General features: G+C 44.8%; 1 protein-coding gene across 2 annotated transcripts in view; it reads right to left on the bottom strand.

Annotated features, from left to right (window-relative positions):
- Positions 1-12,917, bottom strand: part of LOC138301234 (collagen alpha-1(II) chain-like) — a 1,268,735-nt gene that overhangs the window by 746,005 nt on the left and 509,813 nt on the right. For both annotated transcript variants that reach the window (XM_069241494.1, XM_069241495.1), the window contains exons 14-16: positions 8,105-8,212; positions 5,746-5,799; positions 4,778-4,831 (exon numbers count right to left, since the gene is read on the bottom strand). In XM_069241494.1, coding sequence (XP_069097595.1) covers positions 4,778-4,831; positions 5,746-5,799; positions 8,105-8,212 — 216 coding nt within the window. The remainder of the gene's footprint in view (positions 1-4,777; positions 4,832-5,745; positions 5,800-8,104; positions 8,213-12,917) is intronic.

The raw sequence follows: 12,917 nt of genomic DNA, 5'->3' as shown, positions 1-12,917 counted from the left end.
AGGCACTGTTTACATTCTGTTTCTGGGGTTGTAGACGAGATTATTTAAAGAAAACGAAATCTAAGAAAATGAGTAGAGTGCAAAGGATTCCCTGGTATCTCTACACATGTGATCTCAATGGCTCCTTTAGCCAGAAGAGTCAGCACTTCCTTTTGCAAGAGCAAAAGATGGTCAGCGGATTGGGGATGGTGGTAAAGGTGGCTGGGTCTACTGGAAGAGTAGGCCGTAGCCCCACTAGGCAATCTGAAGCACCCATTTGTACATAGTAATCGTCCACTTTTGGGACAGGTGGTGCCAAATCCTGCCACCAACGGGATGCCTGTGATGGTGTGAGGGCATATTAAAGAGGCTTTGGGGTTGCAGCTGTCCTGGGGGGAATGAATTGGGTGCATTTTTGGCCTTGGTTGCAACAAGGCTTGTGGGATCTGAGGCCACAAAAGTACTGTAGCCTCAGAAAAAGTGGAAGGCTGGATGTGGTTGTTGCAGGCAGTGTTGAGATCCTGGGTGAAGAATGCTGGGTCCCCAGGAGTGTAGCAATTTTGGCAGGAGATAGTCCGATGCACAGGAGTGTCTGAGCTGGGCTTGGCCCAGGCCAGAACATCAGAGAGAGATTCATTGAAGGGAAGTAGGGATTCTGAAGGGGACACCCAGGTCTTGAGGTCAACCATGGGCAGCTGAAGGTGCACCCTTCAGACCACCATTGCAAAGAAAGCCTCTTCCTCTGTAGCCACTGTGAGAGGAGAAAAGAGGCCAGTGGCTGATGAGGTGTACAGATCAGTGACATCATCCAGGTCCTCACACCAGGTGTCATTAGCCATGGACTCTTCTAGGGGGGTCAAAATAGCCATAGGGATCCTCAGATTACCTCCATTAATGTTCCTCAGAGGTGCCTTCAGGGAAATAGGGCTTCATCCATAATTCAGGCTTTGTGGGCCTGTTCGGTGCCTGATCTGACATTAGGCAACAACGGTCAGGCTCTGTATCGGAGTCGGGGATTGCAATGAGTTCGGCGCTGCTGATGGGCATTGGCAGCACCACTAGAACAGTCCCAAGAGGAGGTTGTGAAGTCTCAGGGGGAGCTGATCCAGATCCACCAATGGATTCTAGGGACCAAATGGCACCAGGGGCATTCCAGCCAGTGGAGATCTAGTCGTAGTTTCTCCTGAACCCATAGGGAGAAGAAGGTGCACCAGGCGGGTCCGGTTGTTCAAAAATGAGGCTCATGGCCTCATAAAACTCTCTAATTTGGGCGGGGTTCACTCTGGCTCTGGTAAACTCAGAGAAGCAGGGTCAGGTGCCGCTCCACAAGGATGACCTGGGAATGGGTCATTCCTGTTTCTAGTCTGATGAATGGGACTTGTGCAGAGAAGTCTAAGAACAGATCGACTTTTTGGAGGACTTACCTGAAGAAGTCTGCAATCACCACGATGAATGGTGCGAGTGACTCAGAGAACAGTCCTGAGACCTTCCTTGCGAATGGAACCTGGAGAAGTACCGAGTCATGTGGCAAGTGGCCTAAAGCCTCTTGGCCCACTCGTAGATGGCTTTTGGATTCTAGGTCTTGCAATCTGGGAAGGACTTTAAGTCGTGGTCCCACTCTAGGCACCATAGACGCATCTAGTGAGGGGAGGGTCTTTCACAGACAATTGCCTGTGATAGGCACCACATTGTCTCTTTAGACATACTCCAAAAAAATAGATGAAAAACCACACTGGTCGAAGTTGACAAACTGTTAAAAAACTCTGTCAATTTTTTTTTTAAGGGAGCTCCTCTGCATCTGTGCTGATGGCATGGAATAGAAGTAACTGAGGTCAGCGCTCTGGGGTGGCACCTATAAAGACATTGCGTGCATGTCTCTTCCGGCGTGGACAATGCTGGTAACACCACACCGAGCCAAACGATACTACCTACCAGTACGCAAGGGGACTGCTAAAAAATGTTTGGATCCAGAATGAAGCATGCGGAATTTTATAAGGTAAGGAATCTGTGGCTAGAAGTCTCTAGAAGACATGAGGTGGATTGGCTACTGGTAGTCTATGGTGGACTTTCGATTTGTTTTCAGTGTTATTTGCTGTTTAAAATACAGCTGTATTAACATTAACTACCAAAGGTTTTCAGTCTGTCTGACACTGGGGAATAATTTAAGCATATGTATATATGAAAGATCCAGTGCTAATTAGTGTGGTTTTCCACTGATTTCATAGCTTAATGCAAGAAAGAGTGAAAGAGAGAGACACGCACACAGTCCATACTGGTCAAGGGTCCCGAACGTTATAAAAGCCAACCCTTCAAGGACTGAGATCTATGCTAATGTGGTAGGCAAAAACACAAAAGGGATAAAAGACATGTCTTCAGGATTAAGACTCCACTCTGTTATTTGAACAGAAATTAACAGTCAAGCGAGGACACAAACCATTTTACATATCTAAGTGCAAATACACAAATGTGTAGGCATGTTGCAGTGAGAGCAACATATATGACAGGGTAGAATCCACAATAGATAACATTTAGGCTTACAATTAAGTCATGGAAGAAGTGCATAAAAACATTTTTTGGTCCAGAAATTAAAGCTGGAACCAGCACTCCTAATTGGGATAAGGTAACAAGGCCACACAGGATATATCCTATGCTACAGAAGATGGTCTGTGCCGCACAATCGGAAACCTAGTATAACCCGCCACCAAACAGAGGTGTGTGTGCTGCTTTGTCACTAATTTCATATCACTTCAAAGACATTCTGATAACTTAGCATTGGACAGGCTATATGATCTGGTCATTTACATACCATAATGCCAGGCGAACATTTGAAAGTTTTCAATTAGGAGAAGTTACAGTATTCTGGGATTCCCAAACGCAGGTGGCAACGTATGTAGTATTTATGATCATCAGTGGAAATCCTAGAATATAGAGAAGTGTGGTGCCAGACTGCAGCAAAGCTTCACAACAACGAGGAAAGTAAGGGTAAAATAACTGCAGAACTGTAAACCTCACCTAAGTGGTGGTGAAATGCACAGCAAAACAGATCCTGTGTGATTAATTAGCTAAAATGTGATATTTATACACCATATAAATCCCCAAATACATGGATTAGTAAACTTCTGCCATGATGTTTTCACATGGGGACAGCTACAATAGTCTAAGAGCTCTCTTTGACTATGTACCACAGCATGAAGGACAAGAGTAGTGGTTGATGTCTACCTAGATCCAATAAAAACACCTCACAAAGTTCCACACAGAATCTCATAGCAAAGACATAGCATGAGACTCGTTTTGAGTTTGACAAACTGATGATTAATTGTCTAAAGTGACATGATCAACCCACCTGAATCAGTCATTTGCCTATAACTGGAGACTGATACAAAGTGAGGCTTGTCTTTATAATAGTGAATGAACTCTGCTGAGTCTGGTCAGTGCTGGTGCCAGGGGATACAATACCCTAAAAAAGTCAACTAGGACTTTGCTGCACTAGTACGTAGAGATCAACACCAACTACTATCCCTCTTTATATTTAAGAAGGCCCACTGGTACATATGGATTATAAATCCCCAGAAAGGATTATGTGTAGACTAGGGTCACATTTCATCATTCCCTTATACCTGGGAGTCAGGAACTAGTAACACCTGCCACTGTAGCTGGAGAACAGAATGCCAGTAGGTGTAACAGAATACTACCAGCAGGCAGAAGACTGAGATTCTTTAACTGGATGCAGAAGCAGATTACTTTCAACCAACTGTGAACCTAAGCCAGAGTTTATTACGCCACTGCAAGGTTTCAGATGGAGTTCTTTCAACAGGCCAAAACTGCAGATGGGGGATCCCTCGGTTGTGGACTAGGAAACCTAAGACAAGCTCGTAGCTTTTGTCAAGTACAAACAGGATCCTTCTCTAGGATATCTACCACTAGGTTGACTCAGTGGAGTTCTACTTTTAATGACAGTGCACACTAAGGTAATGATGGAACGTGGAGCGGAATTACCATATGGAACTTTGCTCTGCCTTATCACGACTAGCCCAGTATCCCTGCGCTCAATTTTCCCAGGTGTGGGAACATTAGGCATTATTTGACCAGCAGAAATTAATTGCATGAGGCTTTGACAACCAATTCTCTTCCCCTTGGTCCCTAAGAAAGTTTTTCTTTGGAAACGGTGGCCATACAATGTCCCCCCAACTGCCCCTCTTCCCCTGCCAAAACTATTTTTCCATTTTCTTCCCCTAAGCTGCTATCTCCCTATCTTCACCCTGCTCTGGCCAATACTCATGTTTACCTCCTGCTCAAGAGTACATGGCAAATAGGAGAGTTATACCCCTTGAAATAAGGAATAACATGCAGAATTCCACACAGTAATTCCGTGTCTGCATAGGTATTCTCAATTTTGAGAAGTAAAACTTGTAATAGATGGAACTCCGTGTGGCGATTCCATCCACAAATAGGGCCTTGGTGTTCTAATCCAGGTCTGTGTCACCATATATTTCACTTGGAATATGTGAGAATGCTGCAACAATGCTGCCAGTGCCATGCCTTCTACTGCCACCACTGTCAATGAAAGAATATTTTTCACACCAACTGCTTCAACTCATCCTCTAAATAGTATTATGCCTTCAATAGAAACACAAGTATCTTAAAACAACAGGAATATCCACAATGCTCCCACTAAGCCACAGAGGCAGTACCCTTATGATGTCCTATAAAGCCCCAAACAAATGGCTTGCCTAAAACAAATGTTGATTTGAACAAATTCTGCTTTGGATAAATTCCAAGAAAAGCATGGGTCCTTCACCTTTAGTCCTTTCTCGCCTGGGTCACCAGGAAGTCCAGGAGTTCCAATGAATCCCTGAAAGAAACAAAAGGAGCATCATTAAATTAGCTCAGAAGCAAGTACAACCACTTCCAGCTCAGAATCAAAGAGGCACAGCTGAAGGTTATTAAAAGTCTACTAAATGTCACAGCTCAAAAAAAATCTCATATCTATCAAATGTCCACATCCCTCATGCAAAACCTCAAAGTTAATCCACATGCTGCCTATGTCATGTAGGAACCTAAGGCAATCCATCCAATTGAACACAACTCATGGAGGAGCTTAGGATCAATCTGCCACTGTTCACAGCTTAATGAGATGGCAAAAGTCCATCCACACATTGTCCACAGCTTAAACAGGAGCCCAGACTTCAGCCACCCATGGCTCAAGATGGGCGCAGAGTCAGTCAATTCAGCAACCAGGGCTTTGGAAGTGACTCTCAATCAATACAACTCGTGAGCAAGCCATTCAATATGAATAGGCAGATTCTTGATGTAGTGTTCATTCTTAAAAATTAGCTTATGGATAATATGTGCAAGATAACACCTACTGACTTTATATACACTGCTGACGGGCCCCTATTGAAATGCAGGATTAGAATATTTTTTTTTCTGGGCTCCTGGGCAACAGTTGTAGAAACATCTACAGGTGGAACTCTTATGGGACTTATCTAAAAACAGAAGCTCAGAGAGGAACTCACTCCAAAGTGGTCTTCCCTGCTACTATGGGGCATAGATAATTGTTGCATGCTTGCATGTTAAAGACAATCATGCAGACAGCCGGGCCAACCTTGATAACTTACAGAATGCTTAAAATAAAAGGGCAGAAATATTTTACAAGTCTGGCCTTGTTTAACAAGCAAATTAAAGGGAACACAATTAACAGAATCAACTCTGCACAGACCCCTCACCACCCACCACTTGGACACACACACATACATATAAACTCACCTCCTCTCCCTTTTCTCCAATCGGACCCTGATCCCCTTTAAATCCCTGTGGACCCTGTGCATGAACAAATGAAAGAAGTGTTATTAAAAGATCCGGTTTTGGTAGCCCATCAGATTGTATTCCTTCATTATCACTGCACGCTCACTGTCGTCCACCTTACACAAATGTTTTGCACTCCAAGGGGATTTCCTTTGACCCTGAACCGGCATCTTACACCGCACAAAGAATATCTTTCACTCACTGTACATGGAAGAAATTCCATCAAAGAATGAAAAGCGTCTACTAGACAATGAACATGATTGTGATCCACAGCAACAGATTATCCTCCACCAAACACTGAATCACACTGAATAGCTTCCCATACAACTGAATATGTTAAACTACAATATCTTACAATGCATACTCAACATATTTTATTACAGGTGTATGATCTTCCATCACACACAAACATTTTTCATATGCCACTGAATGTCATCCTCTGCAGGGAGTTATCTTTCACTACACTCTTAGAATCTTGCACTGCAAATTCATATTTTAAAATGGCACTTAATATTTTCTCTCTGAATTGAGTATCCTAAAAATCATACCCTGAAAATATTTTACATACTGAAAATCTACCACTGCACACTAAATAGCTTCTAATGTAACTAAATATCTTCCAAATGCACCGAATATCTTTCACTTTGCACATAATACCTTCCAATGCACAGTAAATATATATTCCACTGGATAATGAATAGCTTTCGTTACACGCTATTTCCACTGAAGTTTAAATATCTTCCAGTCAACCACCCTTAATTTATTCCACCACTGTGGAAATAATGTACACCCCAAACGAATATCTTTACTACACCTAAGTGCTGTTCACTGTGGTGTGCAATAAACAGTTCCCTTGCACATATTCTAGTGTACACTGATTTTTTTCCAGCACACATTGAATATCTGCCACCACATACTTCATATTCCACTGTGCACTAATTTTTTCCTCTATACTAATCTTCCACTGATTAACAGCGAACATCTTCCACTACTATGTAACTAACTTGAACCTTACATTTGATATCTTCTGCTGCACAATGAATATCACCTTCCACACTATCAGCATTTTCTACAACAAAGTATCTCTGCCACCACACAATGAATATCGTCTACGGCGCTATGAACAACTACATCTGCTCAGCAAATACAACAAATGTAATATTTTACACCACACACTAAATATATTTTGCAACACTTCATCATCAAGTAAATAGCTTCCTTCACATACTGAACATTTTCCATCTCTTTTTGAATATCTTTTACCACACAATGATTTTCTACTGCCTTCCACCGTACACTGGAAATTGTGTACTACGCATATTATGATTTTGTTTACAAGCTTGACACACAGCCTTTCATTCCATGCACCGCATCATCAATCCTGAATATTTCTTTCAAAGTAATGACAGTGTAAACACAGACACCTGAATGCGGAGAAAAGAGCTTCCCAAACTTGAGGAATCTGTCATAAATATGAATTTAGCAGTTAAGTCTCTCAGTAGCATCCTTTTTTAAGTAATATATTGTAGAGTCGGAATATACTTTTTTAAAAGGGACCAATTAAGTGTGGGTTTCAGATTAGTTTTGGCATTGAATTAGCAACCACATAATCTGGTACTGGACACCTCACAAATGTTAGCAGAAAGTATGGATGTCGAACCCCCCACGACTTGCCTATATCAAATATTTGAAACTGCTGCGGAAGAAAAACATTTGCATAGAACTGACACAGTTTTTTGTAAAATCATTTGGTCATCTGTCCCGCAAACACACAGCAAACATATGCACAGAGGCACAAAGATGGACCTCACAAACGGAGATGCACAAATATATATATGGGTAACCAGAAACATGGGGATAAAGTTATAACAGAGACAGAGAATCACATTGGTGCACACACAAACCAATCTCCACATGATTCCTGTGTATACACGGCCCACTCACATACAACACAAATAGGCACCATCTCCCCCGCCCCCAAGAGTCATACAAAACTAGCTCTACAATTTACACAAGACCCAAACCTGTAACAAACTACTTAAGTACACCAACAAGGCTCAACTTCGGATTGACAAACACAGACAGCTGAAACAACACATCATAGGAGCCCGAGATATCCATAATAGATTATCTACACACACACTCTCACTATCCCTTTCCATCACACGTAGGTAAACTTCTACAGTCACAACAATCGCACACATGCATTAAATTACTGAGAGGCATTCACAGATGAAGGAAAACTACAAGAAAGCACATGCATGTGCACACCCCCAGGTGCAACATACACTTCTGCCTCTCTAGTACTTTTGTCACTTACCTGCTCGCCAGGAAGCCCCGGTGGGCCTGAGTTTCCATCAGGAGCAGGTAGACCATTGGCACCAGGGAAACCAGTGTGGCCCTGAAGACCTTTGGGACCAGGATCGCCCTGCAAAAGACAAGTGGGTTATAACATTTAAAGAACCAGTGCATGACAGATGTTCTGAAAAGCAAGCGCATGGGATAAAAATACCAGCAATGGGATGGTGCCAACCACCTGTGGCACTAGAAGCGGCCAGCAATGTAGTTGACAGCCACAATGACAGTTTCAAAAGGTTGGCAGGAGGGCAAAGCAAGTCAGCGAAGGGCAGAGTCAACAAGTGGAGGAGTAAAGTACCATCAACGGCAGTCCAGAGAGAAGGAAACTTCTTTAGGAAAGAGAAGAGATTGGCGCCATGCCACAGGTGGATCAGTAAAGCTGCATGTTGCAAGCATCCCAGCTGGCACAGATTAAAATGGTCACCTCTGTAACGATATCACATTTTTTGAAATGCTGTATTCATTTTCCTGGTGTTGTCTACAGTTGGATATATCATGCCAGCGATATCAGTGACACCATTTCAGAAAGTTAATAATCTCTGAGGAGCTCACAGGCTAAATCGGACCAGTTCCCACAGCAGTGTTGAGAGGAATCCAATCTAATGGAGATTAAGACCCTGGGCCACAAATATTAAGAGATTTTCATTACACTGTCCAAGCTAGACAGAAGCCCTGGGGAATGCAGAATGCTCTGGGGGCAAAAGGTGAAGAAACAGCTGGCATATCCTCAGGCGAGAGGAAAGAAACAATGAACAAACTACAGCTGGAAGAAATATGCAGTCTTTTAAGGCAGCACATCTGAATTCTGACATGCTGTTTCCCCACCATGTATGATATGGGACGAACAGCTCTGTCAGTGCGCTTAAACCCGAGCTGCAACAAAAGTGTTGGAATAGAATGACTGTTTCTCCCCTTGTATTTTAGAACGATGGCTGCAAATAGCTCTATTGGTGGAACCTGCTCCACATATGATGTTCCCCAATCAAATCTGCTTCCTTCAGGAGGGCAAAACTCGTAACACTCAAGAGAGTGGACTGCCCAGTGAGCCACCTGCATCCTGAGCACGATGCTGCCGCAGAATGATTCCACTTGCGTGTGGTATTCACCACTGGTGGGAGGAGGGAGCCGCAGCACATTAGGTTATATTGTTTTCTGTAGCTGAAAGCAAGGGAGTGGGAAGAACAGGGGAGACGCTGAACACAGGAACCAGGAGGGGCAAGCCAAGGAAGCAGGAGTCTCAATGACCGGCTTCTGCGCAGCTCGTGTAATATCACTGAATACGAGCAGGAATCTGACTGACAGGTATAGAGGGAAGGAGCAGGGCAGCTGCCGAAGAAACAAGAATGAGAAGGGAGAAGAAGTCGGGGTCGGGACCAGGGCAAGGGTTGGCGCCAGAGGAAGCAGTTCCAGATAGAGAAGGTGAAGAGATATTAGGTCAGGGAAGATAACGAGTCTTTGGAGCTCAGGAAACCGCCCCCCCCCCCGTCTCCAGTGTGGCCTCTGGCGAAGCATCAGTCCTGTGTAAATACTTGAAAGGGTGTCCCCCGCTGAAGGCAGTGGGAGTGGGAGACTGAAGGGAAGCCCCTCGTCTGCCTGGACTATTGTGTTCGTCTTGCCTACTTCGGCATGGATTGCGGTTTCAGCACTTTCATCCTTGGGAGGGAGCACGAAAAGAGGAGGGGGGGAGAGGGGGTGAAGAGGAAGGGGGGACAAGAGGGGAGAAAGGAACAAGGATGAAGAGAGGATGAAACAGAGAAAGTGAGAGGCAAAAAGAAAACAGCAAGATTTTAAGAGAACGAGGAAGCGAAAAAGAAAGGGGACGATAAGTCTGAAAGAAAATAAAAGCAGGCAACACAAAGCGAAAGAGAGAGACTAGCTTTTCAGTGCAACAACCAACATCATTAAAAACAAAAATACCTTGTTGAAATAATAATTCGGAAAACTATTAGGTGGCATGTCAATTTCTGCTTTCTGAATCACCTTTCAAAGCTATCTCCTATGGAATGCTGATCTTTCTACGCCCTTTCTGGTGACAGGACGAACGCATTACTATGTCACCCAGTGCTTTAAATGGGCCGGTACTGTCCGGTACTGAGTACCGGCACTTTTCTATTCTGAGCGGGAGAGTACCGGCACATCTCAAGAAAAACGTAACACTTTTCATTGGAGAGTACCGGCACTTCTCAGAAACAAGCAGGTACTCTAGCACAGAGTACCTGCACTTTATTTTTTCCATTTCAAGCACTGATGTCACCTACAAAAATAATTACGTTGCCCATGTCTAGCTGCGTGTTCTGGGATAGTTCACTTTTTCAGCAATGGGTTCATCTTTAGTCATGCTAATTATGCATACGATTCAATCATAAAACTTATGAGGATCAACCCTGAAGGTTTTGAACTAGCTGGCCAAATGGTAATTTTCACTGTTAGGTTAGCAGCCCGTCTGTACCTGGATGGGCTGCCAACGGAACAGTAATGTATCAGCTGGCCCCTGCTAACTATGTAAAGAATCCACATCCATCAGCAGAAGCTTTGTTCCTGGAATCTGTGGACACCGTGCATCAGAAATTGATTGTATTAAATGGACATTGGTAGTGCTGACAAAATATGCCAGCTGGGTACACATCGCCGGAGTTTAAGCTACTGTGAGCCAGATAAGAAATGGTGACATGCTTGCATTTCAGGTTCTGCATCGTAGGAATTTAAAGTAGAGTCTTAAATGTTAGAGTAATTCCCAGATGGATATAAGAACCCCAGAAAACGTCAATATGTATATGTCTTGTATGTGTCCATAACCCAGCAGAAAGGGTGAAGAATTCAACATGTTACACTAAGCGCTTTCTGAAGGCCTACCATAGGCAAGGTTTGCTGAGTTGCAGACTTAAAAAAAGTATGAGAAACAAACCAGTTGACACACTATGTTCGAGCACCTATTGGACAACCTGCTTTGATATGTATTAGTAACGAAGGAATGTGCAGCCTGACAGGCTTGCACTGAGAGATTTGAAAATGTGTACTGCCTCCTTAAACCTCCTGAGGCTTTCACTACACATGATGCCTTGTAATGGCATTGTCTCACTCACTCACATCTTTTTGGAGGAACATTGGCTGAGGTGAAATTTTGAAGCTGAGGAGGAGGGAGAGTTGAGTATGGCTTCAATGAAGAATCCCATGATGCAGAACCAGAACTAAAAGAACTAACCTTTCTTTTTGTATCCTGGTATCTTCATTAATAGTCATAAACATTAGAAAAGAGTAGCACGCAAAAACCTACAACTCTTGGGCATAAGCGACAATTACCTGAAACGCTGTGGATTCTATTGTATTCTTCATTTAGGGTAGGCCAAAGAGGTTCTTTAGAGCAGCTTGACTACCTACACAGACAGCTTTTGTATTGTTATTAAGAGAATGTTTTGTGGAGGTAGATGCTTCGTAGATTTCTACTAGAGTCATATTTCTCAGCCAAGCCATGGGGGCTGCTTTTCCTTGGTAGCGTGTGTTTGCGAACTGTCTGGTAGAAGCTTACTTGCATGTTGATAACGTAATCAATCAATCAATCAATCATAGTATTTATAAAGCGCGCTATGTACCCGTCAGGGTTTCGAGGCACTGAGAGGGGGGGGGGGGGGGGAGCGCTGCTGATTTAGCGGTCGAAGAGCCAGGTCTTGAGGAGCCTTCTGAATGTGAGGAGGTCCTGGGTCTGGCGAAGAGATGTGGGGAGAGAGTTCCAGGTCTTGGCGGCGAGGAAGGAGAAGGATCTGCCGCCGGATGTCTTGCGCTGGATTCGGGGTACGATGGCGAGGGCGAGGTTGGCGGATCGGAGTTGACGTGTTGGAGTGTAGAAGTTAAGTCTGGTGTTGAGGTAGGAGGGTCCGGTGTTGTGAAGTGCCTTGTGAGCGTGGGTCAGGAGTTTAAAGGTGATCCTCTTGTCTACCGGGAGCCAGTGGAGTTCCTTTAGGTGAGGGGAGATGTGACTTCGGCGGGGTATGTCGAGGATCAGTCGGGCGGAGGCATTTTGGATGCGTTGGAGTCGTTTGATGTCTTTGGTTGGGATGCCTGTGTAGAGTGCGTTGCCGTAGTCAAGTCTGCTGCTGACGAGGGCCTGGGTCACCGTCTTTCTGGTTTCTGTTGGAATCCACTTGAAGATTCTGCGGAGCATTCGAAGGGTGTTGAAACAGGAGGAGGAGACGGCGCTGACCTGTTTGGACATGGTGAGGGCGGAGTCCAGGATGAAGCCGAGGTTTCTTGCGTGGCTGGCAGGGGTGGGCGTGGGTCCGAGGACGGAGGGCCACCATGAGTCGTTCCAGGCCGAGGGAGTGCGCCCGAGGATGAGGACTTCCGTCTTGTCGGAGTTGAGTTTCAGGCGACTGTTGTTCATCCAATCGGCGATGGATTTTAGTCCCTCGTGGAGGTTTGTTTTGGCGGTGAGCGGGTCTTTGGTCAGGGAGAGGACGAGCTGGGTGTCGTCGGCGTAAGAGATGATGCTGAGATGATGTTGGCGGGCCAGTTGAGCGAGGGGGGCCATGTAGACGTTGAACAACGTAGGGCTGAGGGAGGATCCTTGGGGGACGCCGCAGATGAGGTTGGTGGCTTTGGAGCGGAAAGGGGAGAGACGGACTCTCTGCGTTCTGTCGGAGAGGAAGGATGAGATCCAGTGGAGGGCTTTGTCTTGGATGTCGGCTTCCTGGAGGCGGGTCAGTAGGGTGCGGTGGCAGACGGTGTCAAAGGCGGCTGATAGGTCGAGGAGGATGAGGGCTGAGGTTTCGCCGTTGTCC

This window comes from Pleurodeles waltl, chromosome 6, assembly GCF_031143425.1.
Source record: "Pleurodeles waltl isolate 20211129_DDA chromosome 6, aPleWal1.hap1.20221129, whole genome shotgun sequence".
NCBI lineage: Eukaryota > Metazoa > Chordata > Amphibia > Caudata > Salamandridae > Pleurodeles > Pleurodeles waltl.
The sequence above is the reverse complement of the archived record's forward strand: the minus strand, read 5'-3'. Positions and strand labels throughout refer to the sequence as shown.